This window comes from Diabrotica undecimpunctata, chromosome 9 (assembly GCF_040954645.1).
Source record: "Diabrotica undecimpunctata isolate CICGRU chromosome 9, icDiaUnde3, whole genome shotgun sequence".
NCBI lineage: Eukaryota > Metazoa > Arthropoda > Insecta > Coleoptera > Chrysomelidae > Diabrotica > Diabrotica undecimpunctata.
The window spans coordinates 81,934,480-81,960,387 of record NC_092811.1 but is presented as its reverse complement, the minus strand read 5'-3'; the positions used below and the strand labels follow the sequence as shown (position 1 = coordinate 81,960,387).

The 25,908-nt window shown below is 32.3% G+C and overlaps 1 protein-coding gene across 3 annotated transcripts in view; it reads left to right on the top strand.

The window, feature by feature from the left end:
* The window catches only part of LOC140449719 (uncharacterized), a 741,138-nt gene that overhangs the window by 639,234 nt on the left and 75,996 nt on the right, over positions 1-25,908 (top strand). For all 3 annotated transcript variants that reach the window (XM_072543040.1, XM_072543041.1, XM_072543039.1), the window contains one exon: positions 19,671-19,973. In XM_072543040.1, the coding sequence (XP_072399141.1) occupies positions 19,671-19,973 (303 nt within the window). The remainder of the gene's footprint in view (positions 1-19,670; positions 19,974-25,908) is intronic.

Genomic DNA, 25,908 nt, shown 5'->3' with positions numbered 1-25,908 from the left:
TCGCGCCACGGAGTGCGCCGATACGTCCCGACACGACAGGTCACCGCGACTATAAATAGAGCGGTAGCGGAGTAATCGTCGGATTCACTCCCTGCCTCTCGACGCGTTAGTGTTCTGAGCTGTTGGACGTGAATCCCTGTCCTGGCATTTGGTTTTCACCTCTGGCTGCGTTGAGTAGTTGAGTTACTGTGACCAAATGCCCATCTTGGTAGTTAGTATTCGCCTCTGGTTGCGTTGAGTAACTGAGTTACCGTTGCTAACTACCCATTTTCCTTTCTTTTGTTTCTTTTTCTTTTTTGTTCTCCTGAAGAAGCTACATACAATTGTAGCGAAACGTCGAGATGAACCCACTTTTGGGTCACTCACAAATGACACGGTCCAAACCCGGAAGACGAATAAACTATAATTCTGACTCTGGCCGTGGAAGCCTACGATTTCATTTGACCAACCTCTACGGGGAGGTTATATTCCGCAAAACCTCAGAGTTCTCCAATCTTCGCTCTAAAGTTTCATCTCTACTTTCTTCGCTCACCTTCCTCTCTAGATGTCGTGATAATAACTTGGTTCCCAATTTTCTTGTTCTAAAACATCACATTTCCTCTTCATCTTCTTCCCGAATTCTACATCGAGCCAGCCTATCTCTACTTCGTGAACGGATTCAACATATTCGAAAAACCCTTAATTTTCAATCACAAAAACTTTTTAAGCTGCATCTTGAACTCTCCAGTATTCTTAGTGTCGATGATTGGTCACTTTTAGACCGCATTTCCTATCATCAAGCCGATAAAATCCTTCTTCTAAGCAACGAAACTCACAAAAAGAAATTCCAATCCCTTGTGTCTAAGAAAAAATCACATTCCACCACTTCTACTTCTCATTCACCTCTTACTAACACCGTCGTTAATCTTTCTTCTCACCAATTAACAAGTGCAGAAAGCAGTCTTCTATCTAAAGGTCTTAATTTTGCTATCACTCCTTCCAGAATTCCTACCGAAGAAATAGTTTCAAATGTGGAAGCGGCACTCCGCACAATTCCCAAAATTCCAGCCGACCGTATCCGCTTTGACGTCGCTAAATGTCTTGATACAGCCAAAATCCCTACTTCCAATATATCTCGTGAGGAATTTATAGCTCTCAAAAATCTCCGTTCTCTTTCTGAGATAATAATCCTTCCTGCAGACAAAGGTAATGCCACAGTCATCCTGGATACTCCTTCCTACATAGAGAAAGTAAACGACTTACTTAGGGATACATCCTGTTATAATACAATTTCTCGAGACCCCACTCCTAGAGTCGAACGCGAAATTTCCCATGCCATCAAACAATCCGATCTTTCCGATGATGTTAAGAAGTCCATAGTTCCGAAAAACTCCATCTGCCCCAGAATTTACGGTCTTCCCAAAATCCATAAAGACAACGTACCTCTTCGTCCCATTGTGACTACGATTAACTCTCCTACCTACAAACTCGCAAAGTACTTGTCGAATCAGTTTAAGACCTATACTGGTCGTACCTCTTCTTATGTCCGAAATTCCACACATTTCATCACCTTAATCTCCTCCCTCACGGTCGATCCCCAAGACATTCTCGTCAGTTTCGATGTATCATCCCTATTTACCAATATTCCCATACATGACTCTCTAGTTGTTCTGCGAGATCACTTGACCAATGATAACAAGTCTTTGGTTTTGGCAGATCTTGCGGAAAAATGCCTCCTTTCAACATATTTTTCTTTTAGAGGCAATTTCTACAAACAAATATCTGGAACACCAATGGGTTCTCCCCTTTCCCCTGTCATTGCTGACATTTTCATGGAAGCCTTTGAGTCTTTAGCCCTAGAATCTTACCTCTTAAAACCTAAAGTCTGGTTCCGCTACGTTGATGATACATTTATCATCTGGCCCCATGGTCAACATACCCTTTCTCCCTTCCTAGATCATCTTAACTTACAACATCCGAGTATAAAATTCACAATGGAAGTAGAAAATAATCGGTCCCTTCCCTTTCTCGATGTGTTAGTCACCTCCAAGCCTAATGGCCGATTAGGTCACTCTGTTTATAGAAAAAAGACTCACACGAATCGTTACCTACATGCTTCATCACACCACCATCCTGCCCAAAAGAATTCTGTGATCAACTCTCTCATCCATCGGGCCATTTCGATTTCTGAACCTGACAACCTTAGAGAAGAACTTGGCCATCTGCAAAAAACCCTTGTCGCCAACGGTTACTCCAAGTCCACAATTCAAAATATTACACACCGACATCTACATCCCCCTTTACACCCTAGGACGACAAATTCAGAATCTTCGGGTAATACTCCTGTGGCTTTTCTTCCGTATATTCGAAGTGTCACTGATAGGATTGGCAAAATTCTTCGCAAAGAAGGTATCAGGACTACTTTTCGACCACCCAAGAAAATCTCACAATATCTACCCTCTCCTAAGGACCCATTACCGCCCCTATCTTCCTGTGGTGTCTATTCTATTCCTTGTTCATGTGGACAAGTGTATATTGGCGAAACTGGTCGCTCCGTCAAAACTCGGATTCAAGAGCATCAAAGATGCATTCGATCAGGTCTTTTCTCCCATTCTGCAGTTGCAGAACACTGCCAAGAAACCGGTGATTCCATATTGTTCGAAAAAACCCATATTATTTCTAAGAGCCCCTTCTTTTATTCCAGGAAAATCCGCGAATCTCTAGAGATCCGAAAAAATCCACATAATATCAATCGAGAGGAAGGATACTACTTGTCTCCCATCTGGAATCTCAGTCTATAGCCGCCGTCCGGTCCCGCTACCACGATGCAGCCACATGATTGGCCAGCGCGCGCTCCTTGACGTTCGCGCCACGGAGTGTGCCGATACGTCCCGACACGACAGGTCACCGCGACTATAAATAGAGCGGTAGCGGAGTAATCGTCGGATTCACTCCCTGCCTCTCGACGCGTTAGTGTTCTGAGCTGTTGGACGTGAATCCCTGTCCTGGCATTTGGTTTTCACCTCTGGCTGCGTTGAGTAGTTGAGTTACTGTGACCAAATGCCCTTCTTGGTAGTTAGTATTCGCCTCTGGTTGCGTTGAGTAACTGAGTTACCGTTGCTAACTACCCATCTTCCTTTCTTTTGTTTCTTTTTCTTTTTTGTTCTCCTGAAGAAGCTACATACAATTGTAGCGAAACGTCGAGATGAACCCACTTTTGGGTCACTCACAAATGACACGGTCCAAACCCGGAAGACGAATAAACTATAATTCTGACTCTGGCCGTGGAAGCCTACGATTTCAAAAGACATGTATTAAAAAATTAATAACTAAAAATGTACTCAGATCAGAAAAGATTTAACAACATAAATGAATTTTTAACTGAAAATGCAGCTTAAATAAGCAAAAGATATCCTAAAAAAATAATCCACCTCTACAGAATTAAAGTAACATAGCAGAGTGGAGTTGCCAACTGACAGATATATTTTGCCAACTGAAGTGTGGCACAGAAATTTTATGTTTCACAGCATTCTACATAACGGCGTCTGAATAAATAAATTGGAATATTAATTAATAATGAAAACTGGAATTCAGATTATGACAAAATATTTAGTAAATATGTGTGCTGTTGGTTTCATTTGACTGTGGACTTTATTTAGTAAATAGAAAATTTAATAATTGAGAGCCAACTATTTATAGAAAAAACAATAGTAAAATGAAAGATAGAGGTAATAAATGCACAATATCAAAATAAATTGGAATAAAATAATTATTTAAAAAGAAAATAACAAACATATTCATTATAACTTAACTTTTACGCAAATCACTTTTACTAGTAGTCATTTTATTGGTTTTGTATGATCTTTAAAAAAGTTTGTATAACATTTTTATAAAAAAATTACCGTTTTCCTGTTACCTAACATCATATATTTAAATTTCTGTATTCGAGGAATAATAGTCTATTTTTTTACAGCCATAACGTTCATATTATGTCAATAAATAAAAATAATATAACACTAATAAATAAACGGAAATAATAAAAACTAAGCTCTTTATTTTAGAAGCTTTATTTTATATCCAAATAGTTTTTCCGATAAAATTTAAATTTTTTAAGTTATTTGCGATAAACGCTTTAAAAACATGCTTTTTTGTAATTTGTAAACTTTTAGAACAAATAACTTAAAAAATGTTGACTTTTCAAAAAATTCTAAAGAACATCTCTGTCTAACAATTTAATATTATAACGACTACCATAGTTTTTTTTATAAACTTTGTCCACTTCCGAGTTGAGGTGGTAACTACCCCCAGCGGAAAAGCACATATTGGCATACAATAGATTTTGATCTTTAAGCTATTTTCTACCTACTGTCAAAATTTTAAACAAATCCATGCATATAAAAAGAATTCAGAGATTTTTTACTACTTTTACCGTCATATCCTGGACTAATAATATAATATTTCGAATTATACACGGACAACCCTCAGGAAGATCTTTAGTCTTATGGTGTGCTCTAGGTCTGTATCGTGCAACATCTTCTTTTCTATTTACACTTTTTTTCTTTTTTCAAAACTGTCATGAGTATGGTCGTACTTGTATACAATGTATTACACACACGTTCATGGGTGCATTTAACTGGTTGCAAAGAGCAAAGGGTTCACTGGCTTTTTCTGCAGTAAAATAAGCGTGCAAATTAAATATTAGTTGATTTATATCTAAAACACGCCTGACAATTTGCGCTGTCAATACACAAACAAACTTTTTACATGTAAATATAAAATAAAACTATATTTCAAAAATCTAAATTTTTCTAACCTTGTTAACATCAAACTTTCTTTATTGTTGAGCAAAAAAGCAAAAACTGCTAAGCCTACAAATATTTTCGCCTAAAATGAACAGTCTTCATGAATTATAGCAAAAGAATTTGCTGTAAATACCTTCCTATCATTACTTTAAAAAAAAATTATAAAATGGTTTTTTAGTTAATTTAAAATTACTTGTTTTACATGTTTATTACTAGAGCAATTTACTTTCGTACTTTCTATTTTGAATTGTAGAGTGGACCATTGGCTGTTGAGTGTTTAGTGATAATCCGAAACAGTCGTTAATTATTAAAATAAAGTGGTATGTCTCCCCTATTTTTGATCACTGTAATAATTTGTATTAAATTCAGTCGTTGATGCGAAAACGCAACATTAATTTTGAACAACTACAATTTTTTTTAGATGCTCCTTCTTTCTTACAAGATCAAATCCTAATGGCACTAAGTAGTTTTAAGAAAAACAGAACATTTTGTGATATTAGAATATTTCAAGCAAGGTCAATTACAGATATTTTAGTCAAATTAGATTTTTAGTAAAATATAATTATTCCAACTCAGTGCACTAAAAATATATTTATTTAAAGTTTATACCTTTGTAATTGACATGCATATGGTGTACTTAAAAATATATATTATATAATATATAATAATATATTAAAAGATATTAAAAAAATTAAATTTTAGTGTTGCATTGTCGCAACAATGGCGCTAAATGGGTTTTAAACGAAGGTACCAATATAATGTTTATATCATATTTTCTCTCTATTATAAATCTATATATCTCTATTATAAATAAAATTAAATGGCCTGTCTAAAATTATGTCCCTGTGTCGATTTTTGTAGTATTTTATAAATATCAAATAAAATCATTACAACAAAATTAACATTTAACGTACTGTATCTTTTGCTGCAGCAATATTTTATTTATATAATTGATCTAGTAGCCATATTTTGGTCCAAACAACCTAAACCTAGTCTATGTCCCAATAACTATCTGATCCTGTATATGATAAGTACATTACATTATCACATTATTCACTGAGGGATGAAGAAAAATTAACTTTTCCCAATTAATTTGCAAACTATAATACAGGTTAGTTTTAGGTTAGGCATGCGGAAAATTATCAATTGTATGGCGGCGGGCGTGTTCGCCAAAATTAAAAAAATCTTTTGAAATTTTGGCGAATGAGTAATTCATTAAAACGAAAATAGTTAATTATTATTATTTATTAATAAGTTTAACGTTATTGTAACACTACTAGAACATTTAAAATATTAACCAATAACCATCAGGATGCAGTTCATTTATTAAAGGAACATTTTGGTATTTTTATATGGTATAAAGCAAGGGATTTCAATAGAAGTTCAGCCAGGATTTTTTATATTTCAAATCTTTATAATGTATTAGAAATTTATCTCAAAGGATTTTTTTCACTGGACCGATCTCGGCTGTATTAATTACATAATAAATTTATTGATTATTGTTTTTTTGTAATAACAAAAACAAACAAAACAAAAAAATAACAAAAATAAAAAGCTTCTGAGAGATATATATATGTTTGTTATGTATGCTTTTGACACATAACACTTCTTTAAAATTAAGGTTTTAGATAATCATAAATGTAAGAAATGTAGAGAAGAAGGCAATTTGGTTCAGGTAATTTTGGTTACATTGAAAATATAACATAATTAAAAAATGACTTGGAACTATATAATATACTTACTATTTGACTCTATAGAACTATACAACTGTTTAGTTACCTTTTTAAAAGATAAGGTAGAAATGCGACATGCCACCTTTATCCGCTTTATAATTGATGTCTTCAAATATGTCAATATCTGTAAAGTAAAATATTCATTTTATAAGGCTTAATTCAGACCAACACTATAATGTATTACCCAATGGGTATGCTAACTTTACGGTAAAGGTAGCATAGTCATAGCTTTATCTAGGCAAAATAAAGGACTACATTTAGTTCCATATCTTTGGGGCTTATTGTGTTGCTAGTTAATTACTGGTACTAAAAGCTACCCCATCATTGGTAATTAAAAAGTAAGGATTTGAATGCGAGTTTAATGCCAAAGTTTTACGTCAAGAACCACAAGAATTTTTTGCTGCAACCATTTTTAAGAAACAATGATTATGCTAACTTTACTGTAAAACTACCAGAGCAATAACTATGTATCAGCAAGGAAAAGCGCTACAGGGATCATCTTGGCGACATTTTATTACTTATTAATTGCTGTTAATTGGTACATTAACATATCCCCAAAAACTACCTCATAAGAAAACTAATTTATTAGCAAAGCTAACTTTAGGGTAAAGCTAGCATAGCCATAGCTAAATCTCGGCAATAAAAAGGGTTACAGGGCCATCTTGGTGGCATATTTTACCGCTAATTAATTGTGATTGGTATATTAATCAATCCCCAAAAACTACCCCATCATTCAGTAGCTCAAAACACACCTCCGGAAAAACCGAAATAACGGCCAAACAGCGAATCGCAAGGAATTGATCGAGGTAGGTAAAAACATTATTTACTCAAACGCGGTATTGCATTATTACATACATATTCATTCTAAGTTTTATCTTCATTAGCCACTGTATTTTTATGTATGTATGTATGTATTTTTATATATATATATATATATATATATATATATATATATATATATATATATATATATATATATATTATATATAATATTGTATATATATATATATAAATATATATAATATTATATATAATATAATATGTATTAATATTATTATTTATGTGATATGGTTTGTATTATTTAAAATTAAACGTTTATAATTATTCTAGGCTTTTGTATTTCAAAATAATCACTGTTTTACCGAGAACTGTCAATTTTGAGATCCGTTAGTGTCATGTCTAATTGGCAAATCCTTTACGTGTTTGGTTCATACGCTGGTGGTTGTGAGTTCGAATCCCAATTATGAATTTCCTTTTTAATTTTTGAAATATTTAAAAACCTCACGTTAATCTTATTAAATATATCTAATATACGCAAAAAATATAAATTTAAAAATAAAGTGAAAATTTACAACATAATCCGAGTTGTTGGTTTTCTATTTTTATCTTCGTGAAGTAAGTTATGTATATTGGCAGTTTTAAATACTTATGAATATTGCATTTTAATTTGTATTATTATATTGAATTATGTTGCAGTGTATTTATTGTATTTTAATTTTTATATTAATAACAAAATAAACAATGAATTTTACTGCAGAGTATGTGTAATTTTTTTTTGCATTCAACTCCTTTTATACATATATAAAAATAAAAATATATATTTTCATTAAAATATTGATACAATCCTTCATTTACTATACTCCTATTACAGGTCAACTGTTTATATACAGCAAGGGATGCACCATATACCTATATAACTAATTCTTTTTCTTTTTCTGCTCTCTCTTACCTATAGCATTACATATGTAATGATTGTGCAGATTGACTCCTATATAAATTTTTAACGGCGAACGCGTATATAGAAGTATAACTTCTACCGGCAGTCCCACTGGACTGCCACACCCGTTTTTTTTTCATTTTGTGTCCATTCATTTATACACTGTACATTTATTTCAAATGCCTTCACTTCACTTTTGATCTTTTAGCCTATTTCCTGTAATCTTCTTTTTCTTCTCAATTCTCTAATCTCTGCCGTGTTTATTAGCCTTTGTGTTGTCGTTGTGTCGGGTCTTGTTCTGAGGCATGTCATTATTGGCTTTACACTGGCTTAATAAATTTTTGACTTCATTTCAGTGTTAATGTGTCTGTTTCGCCATATGGTGTTATTGCTTTTTCTACTTGATCTCTCACTTCTTTGACCAGGTCCCCATAGGTGGACAGTGTAATTTCGAGGTATTTTATTTCCATTGCTTGTTCAATACTGTTTTGTTTTGTCTGAGTACAAATTGGAGGTAGTTTCTGATGTTTTTTAAACTCTAAAGTAAAAATTGCAGCAATATTGCTCTGTATTCGGTTCATTAAAATCCAACCCAACGTTACTTTTGGGGGTGCCATTATTCTTTCAAATTTAATAACTACAAAACAATATTCATACTATCCCCAAATACCTAATAACAACCAAAATAAAGATAGGAAAGGAAATAACGAATGTACTGATTTACACGGATCGTGGTTTACGAAAGCGTGTCTCACGTTCGTGATTTACCACCCATGTCAACGTGACTTAAAACTACGCCCAGTTTTCTAAAAAAAAAACGTGAAATATATTATAATTTATGTTAGTTATTATTTAAGTGGTTACATATATTTATACCCACAAACTATAGAGAATATGGATACTAAACTACTGCATTCAAACTCAATTACTGTAAATGTTTTTATGCTTTTCAGAAAAAATAATGTGTTTAGTAATAAAGACCAGTCCATACATGGTTTGATATAGTTCAACGCAAAAAATGCTTCTTGTTGCACTCTTTTGCAAAACATAAAATTATTGTAGCTTCATACTTAAAACTACATCACCCATTGTTTCTCTGAAGCAACAGAACTTATTGTTTCTCTAAAGATGGTGATTTAATTAAAGGCTCAGAACTACAGCAATAAATCAACAATGAAAGATGCATTGTATGTACTTTTCTTAAAAGTAGAGAACGGAACGTAAAACTTCCATTTTTTGTAAAAAAAATTTCATCTTGTAGCTGTCATGCAAAGAATATGGCAAAAAGCTTTCCAAGCTAAGCCTCATAGTATATTATTTTTTATTAACTGCATCAGCAGTATTTCGCAATTAGCAATAAAATAAGCCCTGTATCTATTTTCTTTGTCGAGATATAGCTATGGCTATGCTAACTATACCGTAACGTTAGCATAATCATGCATTCTCGGAAACGGTTGCAGCAATAAATTGTTTCCTGACGTAAAACTTCGGCAATGAATTAGCAATCAATTCCTTGCTGTTTGCTTTTTGGCCTATATCTCAGTTTTCCGGGGATATGTTTTAAGCTAGGGGATGATATGGCAGTTTTTGGTAAATGGTTTATATACTAATCAGCAGCAATTAATTAGCAATAAAATATGCCGCTAAGATGGGCCATGTAGCCCTTTTCCTTGTCGAGATATAGCTAAAGCTTGACCGTAAAGTGAGCATACCCACTATTTCTTGGAAAGAACAGCAGCAATATTTTTTTCTTTCTGTAATAAATTACCAATAAATTGGCAATAAATTATATTTATATACAAGTCTCTGTAAAACGGCTTATTGGAACTCCCAAAGAATTATCCTGTATATTGTATAGTCTTTCTTGTTATTGTATGACTGTATTTATTTTTCTTTATACCAAAATGCCAAAGCTGATAAAAAAATATAAATATCCAATTCATATTTTAATATTACCATTATAATAAAGCAAATATGATCCTGAAACCAAGAAACTTAGAACTTAAGGTCAACCTTAACTCATTTTGTTCCAATTTCCACATTATCCATCCACTTTAAACTGTGTACCATATTTACGAAAATGTTTCTAAATAAATTCTAGTGTAAAATTTATCAATTTGTCATTCTTTGTCATTTTGCAAAAGGTCAAATTTCGGGTTTGGAAAACAATACTGGCTACTGATAATATCGGTATACTCCGGACCACATTTATTCATTTTTCATAAAAATAAGTCATAACTGTTTCCATGTTAACAATGTTGATGTTTATCACCGCTATAAACTTACTTTTTATAAGCTTTTTATGGGAATTTAAAATGTAGATTTATTCTGTGATTTGAGATCGTCTCCGTCTTTCTGATTAACCGTCATAAATTATCTACTACCAAATGTGATGCGCCGAGACTACAAGCGACACGGGCGATTTGTCGCGTCGTAGTATAGCTGTGATTAAACTTCTGGAACTCAGTTGTATGCTGCCCATATTGTCTTTGCATTTACTGTAAATACGTATATGAATTATTTTCAAAACATTCCTTATGAGACTGATAGTTAGGTATGCTTTATTTGTTTTTTTTTTGCTTTGTTGGCAATGTTATAAAGGTAAATTAATCAGTTTTCAACAATTTTGCCACGTGTTAGATTAAGTTAATAGCGTTACTAAAATGAGTAATTATTTTTTTAGGGTAGGTGTAAATACTTAACACATTTTTTTAGTTCAAATTTTATGTCATAGGGATCCTTTGATAATGTTATGGTCGGATTTTCATCTGGCTTTAGGATATGTTAACATATATCAAATATAACAATAAAACACTGAAAATTGTGTTTTAAAAACTTTCACAAAATTTATTACAATATCTTATCACTATAGCTGTTTCGGCAAAGTGCCTTTCTCAAGTGATCTATTTTTGGTATGTGTTTACACTTTATAGTCTTTAACTAAATAGATTAAGGAGGGGAGAACTGTTTATCTCAAGCTGATCATTCAGAATTACGTCTGTATTTTTTAATTTGTTAATTTCCATAGATTCTAATAGAAAACGCTTAAGGCCTTTATTTTGGATGTGAAGAATTTGAAATTTGTCATTAAAAGAATGGTTATGTTCTGGAAGGTAAATTGCGTAAAATCTATTTTTTTATTATTGAAAGCCCTTTTTATGTCCTGCTATACGTTTATTAAAAGTTCTACTAATTTGACCTATGTAATTTTTTGTGCAGCGGCCACATTTAAGTTTTTATACACCACTTTGTAACTGCTTTTTATTTTGGCGCTGGTTGTTTTTAATATTTGCTTAAGTTTTGTTTGTTTTAAAAGCTGGTGTTATCCTTTCTTTTTCATGTGTTTGGTTATTTTTGTTGATATCTTGCCTGTATATGTAATCAGGATTTTTTTCTTTTTTTTTTTCGTATATTGTGTACTGTTTTTTTTGTCAATTTAACTGCAGCTGCTTTCCTTTAAAACAAAGTTAAAAGATTATCAATATTTTAAATTAAAATTGAAAAAACAAAAAATTTAAAGTTCCTTATTATAAATATTTTGTTATGTAATAAAAATGGCAAATACGTAATGTTAATAATATAATATGCTAATACCAAAAAAATCAATCAAATATTTTCTTTTTGTCATTTCTTTCACTTTTGCGGAAACTACAACAAAAACCATTTATTAACTGTGTGAATAAGGTTAACTTTGAATGTAAATTAATGGCAAAATAAGATACACTTATTTTAAATTTCAAACTCCAATATAAAATTAGTTATGAAAACATCTGTTTGTGCAACAAAAAGCAAAAAACAGCAAAAACAACCAACTAACAGTCACAAGAGTAAATAAACCACCCAAAACTTCACAAATTTTACTTAAAATTTGAAAACGTTTGCAGGCGTCATTTTTGTATCTATTTCTTTTTGATGTACTGAGTCTAGAACGTTCATAAAAATAATATGTGTCTTTACTTAATAACAGGCGTTAGTTGGTTTGTCTTTAGTTTCATGCGTGGAAGACAATGATGCTAGATAAAAAGGATGTGTTTTATCTCGCCAGATAATCATAACACGCGAGTAAAGAACCATGGACTCAACTGTATATGTGTTATTGATTAGTGTATAGCCTATTTGGTATTTTAGTTTAGTATCGAGTTATACTAATTAACTATTTAGATTTTTTCTAGAAAATAAAAAAAATCAAGGTAGCAAAAGCAATAGTACAATTTTTGTCTCCAATTTTTTAATCACTTTTCACGTATAACAATAATCTATAAATAACGATTTTAAGCAAGTAATCCTCTATTAATAATTATGTTTATCTGTTTAAGTACAAATTAAATACCAATTTAGAATACAGTTTTGTACTTGTATATACATTTAATATATACAAGTTATTATAATTTAATAACCTATATTATTAAAAAAGTACAGCCCTTTAGTAACGATATTAATACATTTGTTTCATTAATTCTGCAACCAAATTATACTGTCACACAACAGCATTTTTACATTATGTATGTGGTGATTTTGGGATTTATATGATTTAGAATAAAATATTTATTAACATATTAACCAAAGCAAAATTTTATCAAAAAATAATAATTATTAATATGTTTGCTTTGATGGTCTACTTTGAACTCCAGGTACCGATCAAAATGAACATATGTCCTTTATTACTTTATTCGTTAATTCAGATCGCAATAATACGTTTAGCAAATATTAGTATTCTAGTCAAAACCGCACCATTCTTAATAATAATATCGTACAGAATTATGTAACAGAAAATATTAAATCTAGGACGTTTGGGTAAGTTTTACTTTGTGATAGCTTAGTGAAGCTATATATATATATATATATATATATATATATATATATATATATATATATATATATATATATATATATATATATATATATATATATATATATATATATATATATATATATATATATATATATATATATATTAGAAGTGATTATTTCGACCAAAAAATAATTTATAAATACGTTCGAATTATCGGGTAAAGTGGTCTGTAATAAAAATCTTTCTTTTTTCTAAATTACTCAATATTTCGCCATTTATTTAAAAGCTTCCTCAGGAGTAAACTAAAACAATTAACAAACTAAAACAAACTACAAATACATTTTAAAACACTCACAGAATTTAAAAGATTTCGCAAATAAAAACTGACATTGAAGTATTTGAAATATTGAATGTCAAGGTTAAATTGTCTTAAGAACGTTCGTTATAGCTATACGATAAAAAATTAAAATTATTTCAAATGTAAAAATAAAAATAACAATAAAATAAAAGTTAGAAGAATAATATTTCTTTGATGAGTGATTTAAAGTGTTTTTATTAAAAAACACTTTAAATTATAAAACGGACACTGGACAGTTAAGTAACATATATTGTAACATATTGAACAAAATTTATAAATATTCAAAATAGCCAACATTTATCTTAATAACAACTAACCTTAATAATTCATCAAAGAAATAGTTTGCTTCATTAAAGAACCCTTCATAATTTCTTAAAATCAAGTGGACCTACTTTATTGTTCATGCTATTTCCACAAGTTAACTTTTGTTCTCCTTCACTCTTTTGCTCACTTATGTTGTGAGATATGATATTCCATATCGTCGTGAGAAACGCATTTTTCTTCAAATATTAGGGTCTCAATTTCGTCTGCTTTCTCCTGTTTCTGTATGTTGGCTTCCTCGTCTATCTTTCTGGAACTTTTTTAATTTTCTTTTCCACTAAGATTTGTTTTTTCTTTCATTGTCTTCTAAATACACTTCATATTATGAATTCTATGTACTGTTATTTTCTTCTATTCTTCTTTCTTCTTCTTCTAGGTTCATGTCTCTTAATGACTCCAGGTATTAATTTCTCCTAAATTTATTTCCTTGTTTCTTTGGTTAATTCTTAGTTTTTGTTCCGTTGTCATATTTATTTTTTAATTTTGTTCTTTATCCGCTACCCTGTTTTTTAACATCTTTTTTACTTCTTTCCATTTTTTCGTCCATTTCGAGTAAATCATCATCCATTTTTATCAGCTTATTTTTGAAACAAAACGAAGTATATGAAAATAAGCACGCAACCACAAATCCTACGACCACGTATTATAGAAAACGACGTCATTAAAGCAGTGAACGATACTTTTATACCTAGGAGCGCTATCAGAGTGGAGCCATACCTGTTTTAGTTTGTAGGCTGGGCGATGCCCGGTTGGGTGACTACGTTCATCACGCAACCAAACCCCCGTCATCCGAAAACCGACCTAATTCTGCTGGTCTGTTCCTCCTTGTTCCGATCCGGAAAGCAACAGACCAGCAGCGTATGTATCGGGCCTTTATGGCCCGATGTTTAGCCAGACTTAATCAAACGAGCCGACCGTCCCCCCCTCCAGTGTTAACCAATGCCAACGCTATATCGCGGGATTGGAACAGATAGCCAACAGCCAATAGGGGCTGTTAAAAAGTTAAAAAATAGTAAAAAATAGAAATGTAGTAGAAAATGGACAATACAGACATAGAGGACAGATACAAACATTTACGTGGTCATATAGTTAAAAACCTAACTAGACGAACGTAGGGCCCACGATAGGAAGAAGCCGATATGTGATATTCGAAGTAAATAATGTCATAAGTTATTCATGTTAGGACCTCATGAAATAACTATGAATATGGATGCTACCCATAATTGCCTTAGTGATGAGATTGCGGACGCCAAACCTTGAAAGGTTAAAAATTCTCAGGACACGAGAATTAGATTGACACCAAGTTCCGCGTGCGCCAACGACTAGAGGTGCCATGCAAATTTGCTTCCCTGGATATCGGGTCTGCATGGTCTGAAGGAATCGAGGCTCAGTGTACAGTGCTGTTTTATTAGCAGCAGCTGTACTTAAGGGTTAGGACCCTCCCAGCTGACGGCAACGTCCACGACAATTACCTGCTCATCCAGATGCGCGACAAGGTCAGGTATCTTCAAAGTCCCATCCGCGCATCTGATCCGCGGCTTAACCTCGCAAGTCCACCCTTTTTTCTCAAATGCCTTCCGTAAACACGTAACGAGCTGATCGTGTCCCTTTATGCGATGCCAATGTGATGCGGGGCATTTTTGAAGTACATGACTTAGGCTCTCGTTACTTTCGTGAGGTGGATTTGAAGGGATGCCTCTCGTTGGTAGGAGATTTCCTCGCAGTTGAATAGCCTTTACGAAGTCTCTTCCCGACTAGTAGGGCGGCGGATTGCTTATCCAGGCTGAGCTTTCCGAGTGTGAAGAGCCTTGGCAAAGTCCGTTACCACTATAGCCGTCCTCAAGTTTCTGACTCAATTCACGTGCGATGAATGCTGAATTGCCGGCTGATGTTGAAGTCCATTTAAGGATTTTTTCCCAGAGACGGGACATATATGGTAGACTGAGGGTTATGTACGACGTATCAGTAGCTGAGGATCTAAGTTTCGTCAGTCTCCGTCTCATAATAGCCGGGACGTGCATGTCCATAGCCATGACGCCCAGGCCACCCTTTTGTGTGGGAGCATGAATGTAGGCATCAGCGCAGGTACGATTGAGGGACAGAAACTTTCGAACGGCTATACGCACGGACCTGTCAAAGCACTTCAACGTTTTCATCGTGATGGTGGGACTCTGCAACTTATCGATGTATCTCGGGAGCAAGTAGGTCTTCAGAACCAGCATCTTTTGTGCTGGTTTCAGCCCCGCTCGCTGTATCCGATGAATGCAGCTCGCTGAAGGCCACCCTGGTCTGTCCTAAGGCATTATATCTTCGACCTAGGTATCCAGCTGCCGAATCCTGTCGTTACCGACGGAAAAGAGGGAGCGAGTTACGCAGTAAGAGTGCTTATTACCACGGTTAACGTTAACCGTAATAACGGCACTCTTACCAACGTTTATCGACATCCCTCTTTTCTCAAAGAATTCGACGGCTGTCCGAAGCTGCTTGGTACCATCCTTGGCCGATTCGGATAGCAGGATTAAATCATCGGCGTAACCCAACACCGAGATCTTTCTGCCATCTGCAATAGGAAGGCCAGGCACGCCTGCTTCGAGCTTGCATATCAGCTAATCGACCACCATATTAAAGAGGTAGGGCGACAGGGGATCTCCCTGTTTGACGCCTCTACACATCTCGATGGAGTTGGTGAACTTGCCCCAGACAGCGACCCTCGTACGGCAATTCAGGTACGAGTCCGCCACATACCGCTTAAATGAACATCCAACCCGAAGCGAGTCATAGCCCGTTCAATGGATCGTTGTGAAACCGTGTCGAAAGCTTTTCGTAGATCGATGGAGATTATATTGTATGGACGAAGGCCTCTTCTTCGTTCTTTGATAACCGCTTGAGGGACGGCTATACGCACGGACCTGTCAAAGCCCTTCAACGTTTTTATACTCGTTGATTTTGTTCCGTTGTTTGTGATTTTAGTTGCATAAGTTGTAAAAAATTTTCTATTCCCGATTTCTTCTGACTTTCTGTTACCATAATTGTTGTTTTTAAAATTTCTTCTTGTTTTTTTTTTTCTTTGCGTTTATTTTTTGTCCCATACATTTTGTTTTTTTCACATTCTTATTCTTTTTCCCACAAATCAATAATACGTTTTCTATAGGATTCGAATTCCCGTCGAATAATAGTTTTTTCAAAGTTTTAAATGGGCGATTCGTTGCAAGTACGAAAAATTATTCTGCTGCTATTATGAGTTGCTGCCAACGCATGCAATCGAATACTTTGGTGTACTCAATATAGCTTAAATAAATTGTTACGGTAAAATTTTGGTTTTTTCTACAATTTATCTTGTATTTAAAATATGTTCTCTATTGCCCCTAACAAGTACAAAAGCAGTTTGATTCAGCGGCAGTTGTGCTAGGATGTAATATTTGAGACGCTCTGATATACTCTGCAGTATCCCTTTGCTGGCATATGATACGACTGTTATGGTGAGATAATTTTCGCATATGTCTTTCTGACTTTGTTTGTGGTAGAGATTTAGCCCAGTCCTTAGGCTAGATTCTATTGCTCCAGATAAGGTGACATATTTTATGAAAAATATCAGTATCTGCATTTGCTATTGCCGCCACAAGCATTTCCGTGACAAGGTTGTCTACTCCAAGTAATTTTAAGTTTTCAGCATTCTTCGTGCAGCAGCCACTTCATTTCTCAAATCGTTGATTCTGCTTCTTAACGTCCAAGTTCAAATGATTTCTCGGAGTTATGTATTTTTTCCAAAGAACTTTGATTTGATATTTATTTGTTACCAGAGTGCCACCTTTTGTCACCCCACTATGCGTCTTTTAATTTTATTTTTTTAAACATATGTCTTGTTTCATTTTTTATGTATATGTTGTTCGATTTCGTTGCATAGATCGTTTAAATATTTATTTTAATTAATCTCAATAATAAGAGTATCCTAAGCTTATTTCAAGTGTTTTGAGTCCTTGAGATTTAACCCTTAAATGCATCGTGTTGCCGTTAAGCAACATAAGTAAACGATTGGATAAAATGTCTTTTCTGATTCAAACCTGAAGTAACTGCGTGGCGTTGCCTGTAGTCTAGATAGTGTAAATATAAAATAGTTTGGCACTTTTTGTACAGATGGCATAAGCATGCACTTCGACTCATTGAATTGTTTGAGAGCTAACCTTTAACGTCGTGTATTATTTGATGAAGTTTGTGAGTCGTATCTAGTTAGAATATTAATGATTTACTATTGAAAAAATATCTTATTTAGTAGGTAAAATTTATACTTTTTACTTTTATTATGCTCTCTTGTTGTTTTTACCGCATTCATGAGAAAAATGAAAAACATGCTTTGTTGCAGTTTTGCTACAGTGCCCTCTCAAGAATCCCTGACACAGAATATTTATCTACTGTAAAATTTATATAGATGTATATGTATTATATGTATATAGATTTTATCTACTCTAAAATTTATATAGATGTATTTGTATTATATGTATATAGATGTCTGAATTGTCAATATATACGAGTCAGATAAAATTAAAATATGAGAAGAATTTTTCACCAAGTAACAAAAAACAAAATTTGTTTAATTTATTAATGTTTATATTTTGAGAGCGATCTCCAAAGTGGAAATTGAAACGTTAATAAACTTATTTTAACCTTCAATTATTGCATATTTCCATTAAAATAGAATCTAACTATATTTAATAGATTACTTTCTTTATATTTACTCACCTGCTTGTTTAACCTGCGCATTTTCGTTATTTTTAGAGCTAAAAAATCAACTGAGGTGATTACAATACCGTATACACGTGTGCAACAAATAACAAATATTCAATAAACAAATTTGTAATTTATTAACTTAAATTTCTTTTTTTATTTGAAAATATACAACAAGTATACAAGTTTTATATTAACTAATTATTATTTTTTATTTCAATATTTGATATTTATTTATTCATATCCTAATAAAATAATTTACCTATCATGAGAAAGAAGACTATAATTTAATGTAAACATTTTTAAATTTTTTTTTATATTTACAATAATCGCTTTAATGCAATGCTTAATATTTATTTAAATTATTTTCTATCATAAAGTATATTTACTTTAATATTTCAAAAGAGTTGTATATTGATCGATAAAATAATAATAACTGCAAATTATAAGATCATAATTAGTACAAACGAGAATTTTTAGAGCAGTCTGTTACCGCTGTCAACATAACTTTTTCTTGTCAGACTCTATTATCCCCCACTATATCTATCAGATACTTGTACTGTAACGATAAGATTACTTTATCATTACTGAAAAATTTAAAATAACTTAATTCTGCCTGTAAGGTATGCAACCAACTATACATGTAATCGGATTATCAATTGTTTATCAATTGGTCAAACTGCTTACCTGCCGTTTCCGATAAGCTTGGAACTGACGGAAGCCAACGATTTTAAAAGTGTAAGAACTCACTTTATATCCAACCCTTGAACGGATTCGGTAATGGTAAATCCAACCCTTGAACGGAGTAATGGATTCCATTTAGTTTAGTTGGAGTTTTTTTTGGTTTTTCCCGATTAGTGGAGTAGCTGTTCAGTTTAGTACTAGAAGAGTGTGCTTATAGCTTTCACCCGGACTAGTCCCAGCAGCGTAAGGTGTCCGGAAGAAGAACCTTCTCGGTTTGAGAGTAGTCAGGTTCTTTTTTTTTATTGTTTTCCTACTATTTTAAAAATAAGCTACCTTAAATTTTGTTTAAACTTTTAGTGAGTGAACGAACCAAAACTTAATAATAATTTTAGTCAATTTTTCTTAATTCATATTTTCGTATCATTATTTATATAACATTCAATTTTTTTTCTTAATATCATTTGTTTGTCTGTATTTGTATTCCTATGATGACATTTCATGTCACTTTAAAATGTATCTATTGTTGTAAATATGTAGTAAAATATTTGTTTTATAATTTCAGCATGGCGTTTCACCATGTTGTGTCATTCTGTACAATAATGGTAATCTGGCATATTCTTCTGACGAACGCACAGGAATCTCTAGAGAAAAAGGATAGTTATATGTTACCAGACAGAACAAGAGACCTACTTCGATCGCGAAAAATATCCCAAAGAGCTTTTCAGAATATGGATTTGCTGGTAGCACGTAGTTTTGGAAAAAGGGCTTCAGACTGCATGGGAGGTTTATGCGGAAAAAGGATTCCCGAATTTTCTGGAGCTAGACTTTATGGAAAAAGAAATACTGACATGGATCAATTAAAATGGTAAGTTAAAATTTCAATTTTTGTCTACTAAGAAGTAATGTGCGTGATATATAAGATATTGTAGTCCTTGTTTGTTTTTTTTAATTGCTTTGAGGTAGTTATAACTAAAGAGCTGTAAAATATTAAAAAATATATATTTACCATATTCAAATATCGACACCAAATTGTGTAGGCTACTGCACGTGACTTCTTTGCTTGATAAACTCATTACAGAGAATGAAAAAGTTACTCTGTAAGATTATTACTTCTTGACTTAATTTATCAAGAAAATCCACACTATATCGTGATATTTTGTCTTTTAAAAAAGTAAGACGGCGGAACTAGTTCATATTGACGACAAACGCTGTTGCATTCGTATGAAATTAAATATATCAAGTAAATAATATTTGGCTGATTTCTAAAGATGTTTTAGAGATATGGTTAGGATATCATCCTGCCCAGGACAAGAATCTTTAAGACTTGCAAGTTCTGAAATAAGTTTTTGAAATGTAATGCAACTATTAATTGCTTCATTAGAATTTTCACTATTAGGAAAAGTATAGGTTTCAAATAATGAATGTAAAGAATCGGCACGGGGATTTTTGTCAATTGAAAGGCTTTTGTAAAATTCGCCATAAAGTCGGCATTATTGTTCTGTGTATAATTTTACAGAATTTGATGTTTTCCAAGAAGTTTGTATAAACGTTATCTTTGCATTCCTTTAAGCTTGGTTAAATTGCTTGATCTAAATATTTGGATGATGGGACTACCATCTTCAAGGAGTTTTGGGAATATATCATCTGGTCTCACTGCTTTCTGTGTTCCCAAGATCGATGGAAAGGAGGATCTGTGGAAAGTATGTTCTAAGCACAGATTGTAAATAAGGTTGTGCGTTTTCAATTAATTTTATTTCTAATTTAGTTTTAAATTTCCCAACACTATCAAAAATTTTGGGAAACTGATATAAAATTTCAGTTTTTGTTGGGGCATTATCTGATTTTTATACCGCGACCCGAGGATGGAAAAGTTTAAGCACATTTATTTAGTTTGACAATAGCTGTTCTTCCGAGAATAGGTTTTGTCAGATTTTTAATTATATAAACCTGAGTGTCAAAAATTAGGTTATTTAATTTTAAATTATCTTTTAATAAATTAGAGTCCAATAACATTTTCGGAAGACAGATAATATCTGCATCTCTATTTACCAGAAACTATACATTTTTATTTAATTTTGACATATATTTCAACCCCAATGTAATATTTTCTTGCCAATTAACTTTGCTAATCTTGATACGTGCTAATAGTGCTCTCAACACCGCTGCCACTATGTTTAGTTTGGGGTGTTGAATCAATAAAGTAGCTATTTATTAGGATATATATTTATTCTAAGTTTAACAAATACTTTGCAAGAACCTTAGTTCTTCCACAGAATCCTAACCTAACCTTCTACTTCTACCAACACTTCTTATGTCCCCCTGTCCCTATATGGGAAGCCACCATAGATACACTAACACAACGGTACAACAGTATTCAATATGAAAGAATGTCGAAGCAGTACAATAAATCAACCTCTTGTAAAAAAAACTGTAGAAACCACTGGTTTTTCTTCTAAACTACCCACAAGTTATTTTCTTTAAGACAAGAGCCAAGCCGTTCAACTTTTTTCTTTCCTTAGATAAATATCCTTGACCAAGTCGTTAAGTTTGACCTAATTAACCAATTTAGGCTGTACATCTTTTACATCTTTTCTCATTCATAATCTAATTCCATGATATAAAATGTTTGTTTTTTTCCAATACGATTTTAATTTCAGTTTCGTATAAACAGTTCTCATGGTAATTGAATACTGTAAACACAAATTGGTAATTTCTTTTTTTGGATGACGTAACTTTTTAACGTAGAATCTTTTAATAAATTTTTGTTCATTGCAAAGATAATAAAAGGATAGTTTTGTATTAAATTTTTCTTTAAAATTTTTTTGACTCGTTTCCTTACGAGAATAAATATAAGGAATGGCGCCCATAACATTTTAATTTTAAAGATAATACACAGCTTCTATATAATTTTTGAAAGAACCACACTCACCCTCCGACATGAGCGAACGGCCTTGATCGCGTGTGTACCAAAGTAGATAGTTTGCTAAGGTTACAACAATCACATACTAAACCTTAAGTTTGAGCCTTAAATTTATCTTAACACCAAGTTTATACTTTAGTAAACAAAAAATTAAAATAGTCATTCAAAACCACGAGGTTAACTGGTCGAAATCACGTGTCAATAATACATTGTCGGATATTTTGAATTTGATCATTGGCGGCACATAAGAAAATATGTTTCCTTGCTGGTCACTATGCATTGTAACAATAGAATATTATATTTCTACTTATATGAATAAAAATCATACATTAGATCTAGTTTATGAAATAAGTTTTTATGAATCATATTGTTACAACTGCATTCCTTTTCGCAATTGATCTTACGCATTTGACAGTAAAAAGAACAAAAGGCAATTATTAAAATTTGAATTTTATTTATAAAAAAAATTTAATTTTTCTTAAGTGTCAAAATAACCTAGTTAGTCTATTCAATAACGAAATTAATCAACTTCCTGACGTTATGTCGAAATTTGACTGTTTACATAGCAAATTAAGACACAACAGATGAATCAACAGCTGAATTAGTGATTTAGAGTTAAATTAACTATTGTTACAACTACGCAACGACGCAAAATCTTTCACTTTACAAGCGTCAATAAAAAACTGAAAATTGTGCCAAAGAAAGAACTGGAATACAAAGTAAACGGTTAACTTGTATGGTATGAAACAGGAGGGATAACAAAACCGAACAAAATGAAAAAATTTTGTGCTTGAGAACTACCGAATTTTAAATATTTTTGATGCTCTGATTTCACCAATATCTTCTTTTCTTGTTATTTTTTAATTTTAACTTCGCTCAAAAAGATACATGGAAATCAGCAGACGGGCTTACAATAAATATGATAGATCATGTTATTGTAGACTCAAGCCACCAATCGAAAATAAAAAACGTCTGTACCAGGAAAGAAGCAATTTCGTATTCTGATTTCTCTTGGGTCGAAAATAGAGTATGGGCCAGAATGTTAAACATAAAAAAGGAAACAGGTTTTAAACATGAACAATACAATATAGAAGGACTCAAAGATACAAACAAAAATAGAAAATATAAACAAAATGTAATCATCAAACTAGAAATCAGATTAAAATATGAAAACATAAATGAAGAGTGTAAAGAGTGCAGAAACATCATGAAAGAAGCAGCTGAAGAATTAGGCATGTAAGGTAAAAAAAGAAGAACAAGAACGAATAACTGGTTTCAAAAAGAATGTCAGAATATAACAGAAATAAAAAACAGAGCCTATTAACTGATGAAATAGGGTCACAGAACCCGGCAAGCAGAGGAGGAATATAAATATTTACGTAAAAAGAAAATCCATCCCAGAAAATAGAAAAAAATATATAAACAAAGAACTTCAAAAACTACAAGAACTATAAGAAAGCCTATAGTGACAAGCAAATTATACCAGAAACTGAACAACAACAGAAAAGAATTTAAATTAAAGATGTGAAGAGAAAAGGGGGGTAATATACTGACATAACAACAAGAAAAACTAAAAAGATGAAATTCTTGAAGGCGACTGAAAATGTTTAATATTTTATTATTATATTAGATGTTCGTTTCTTATACTCTATTTACCGTTTTCTATCATTTTTAATTATGTAGCGTATGCGATACGCTACATAAAAAATAAATTCTTCGCTACTGACAAGCTTCTTGGCAAAACTCATAGGAACATCTAAATTATACGATAAACTTAAGTGATCACGCTTATGACTCATTTTATTTTTTATTTGCTGGTGAATAGTTCCTATGTATAATACACAAACCTTTTTCAAGTCTTGGTGTTTTTTAATTAGAAACTCATCACAAATATAACAAAAACTTCCGAAAACTTTTTACAACTGCAACTAGAGATTGTACTAGGCACGTGAAACGTGAAAGTGAGATTAGGTTCACCATAAAGTCCGTGTCAGACGGTCAAATATTTGATCAAACTAGTTTGAGCAGACTGGCGTAATGACGTCATTATTACAGTAAATTTGATCAAATTGACGTATGTTAATAAAATTAATCGTCTTTTTTGCATATTTATTAGTTGCTTGTGCTTTAATTACGATTCAAATTTTTATCCACAATAAACATAAAAAGACTAAAAGGATTTTTTTATGATAATGTGGATGTTCGACATTATATAAACAGCTTCTTTCTGGATATAAATTAATTATGTAGAAGCTTATTCTAGTCTCCAAGATAGTCTTTTCGTCGTAGAACAAAAACAACAGACGCTATCGAAAAAATCGCGTCGTTAAAATGGAAATGGGCAGATGTGGCGACGGATGTTGGCGACGTGTCGCCAGATTATCAGACAACCGAATGAGAAAACGTATTTTAGAGTGAAGACCAAGGCAAGAAGCAACACGGAGCAGAGGACGCCCACTAACTAGATAGACTGACGACCTGAAGCATGTTAGCAATAACTGGATGCAGCCGCGCAAGACAGAGACAGATGGAAAGAGCTGAGGGAGACCTATGTCCAGCAGTGGACGCATACAGGTTTATGGTGATGATGATGAACATACCATATCTATGTTATATTCAGTTATTTTTTTGTAATACTGACGCTATTTTTTAAACTATACATTGACCTTTCGATGACGTTTGCCCCCTTCATGAGTTCTGATTTGTTCTTTTGTATGGAATTGATAGTCTCTGGCATTATATGACATCTGTGCAGAGTCTGTTAGAATGTCAAATGTCACTTTTACATTATTACTATTAGGCCTATGTTTATTGTTAGCCTTTCTTTATTTTTTTTTATGGCCATTTCTTCTGCTCCAAATTTTTTATATCAACTTGATCTTTGTGTCATTTTCTTGGTGGATTCTTTATAGAACCATTATTTTCATAGGAAAGTAGCGGTGTTAAACACCGTTATAAATAAAAAATAATTTTAACATCGTCCTTTATTTTATTATTGTTTTTTTTTTAATTGTTGTTTACTATTATCATTTTTGTACATAAAATTACTACTCACCTTAAGTCTTTTATTTGGTATTTCTGGAGAAAAACTATTATATTTTTTGAAAATAAGCAATATCAGAAATGAAACATGTTTAATTGTAATTGCAGCTTATACTCAAAAATATAGTAGTTAAGACTTTCTACTGTATTACAAATTAACGTAACTGTAGATAGTGCTTCAGAAATCCCAGGGCTATAAACTACGTAATCACCATGCAATACATGTCGTGTCTTCTACTAACTAATGTATGTTCAATCAAGTCAGAGTTACGGAAACTCGTGGGAAATATGATATATGGTGTTGTCTAAAGTGGAAATGGTATTGAACTTTTTTAAATTAAAACATAAATGGATACTTTAAAAAAATTTAATATATTATATGAAGGGTAAGGGGAAAAACAAACGATGTGACAAAAGTAACTTACAGATAAAAGGTAATTAACGTTACCAAACCGTTTGTTACTAAGTAGTATATTACTACTTTGTTAATCTCTAAACAGAAGAATTTAAACTTAAGATTATTAAATTCTAGTTGAGGAAAAATAAAAATACGTTAATGTCGCAAATAACTTATTAAAAACCAACGATATTCATTTTCGACATAAGCTTATATAAAGATTTTTATTTTTATTTCAATGTTTTATAAAATTCTTTATAAAACATTGCTATAGCTTGAGAAATTGGTAAGGCTCTATGGTATGCTTGACTTGGTGGCTTAAATTCGCCTTTTTTTATTTTTGTAGAAACAATAGATTTTATTGATCTACGTGTTATTTGCTTGCTTTTCCAAATGGCATTATAAGTGGTTCGGTAAAAAACCAATCAGTTTTTCTTTTAT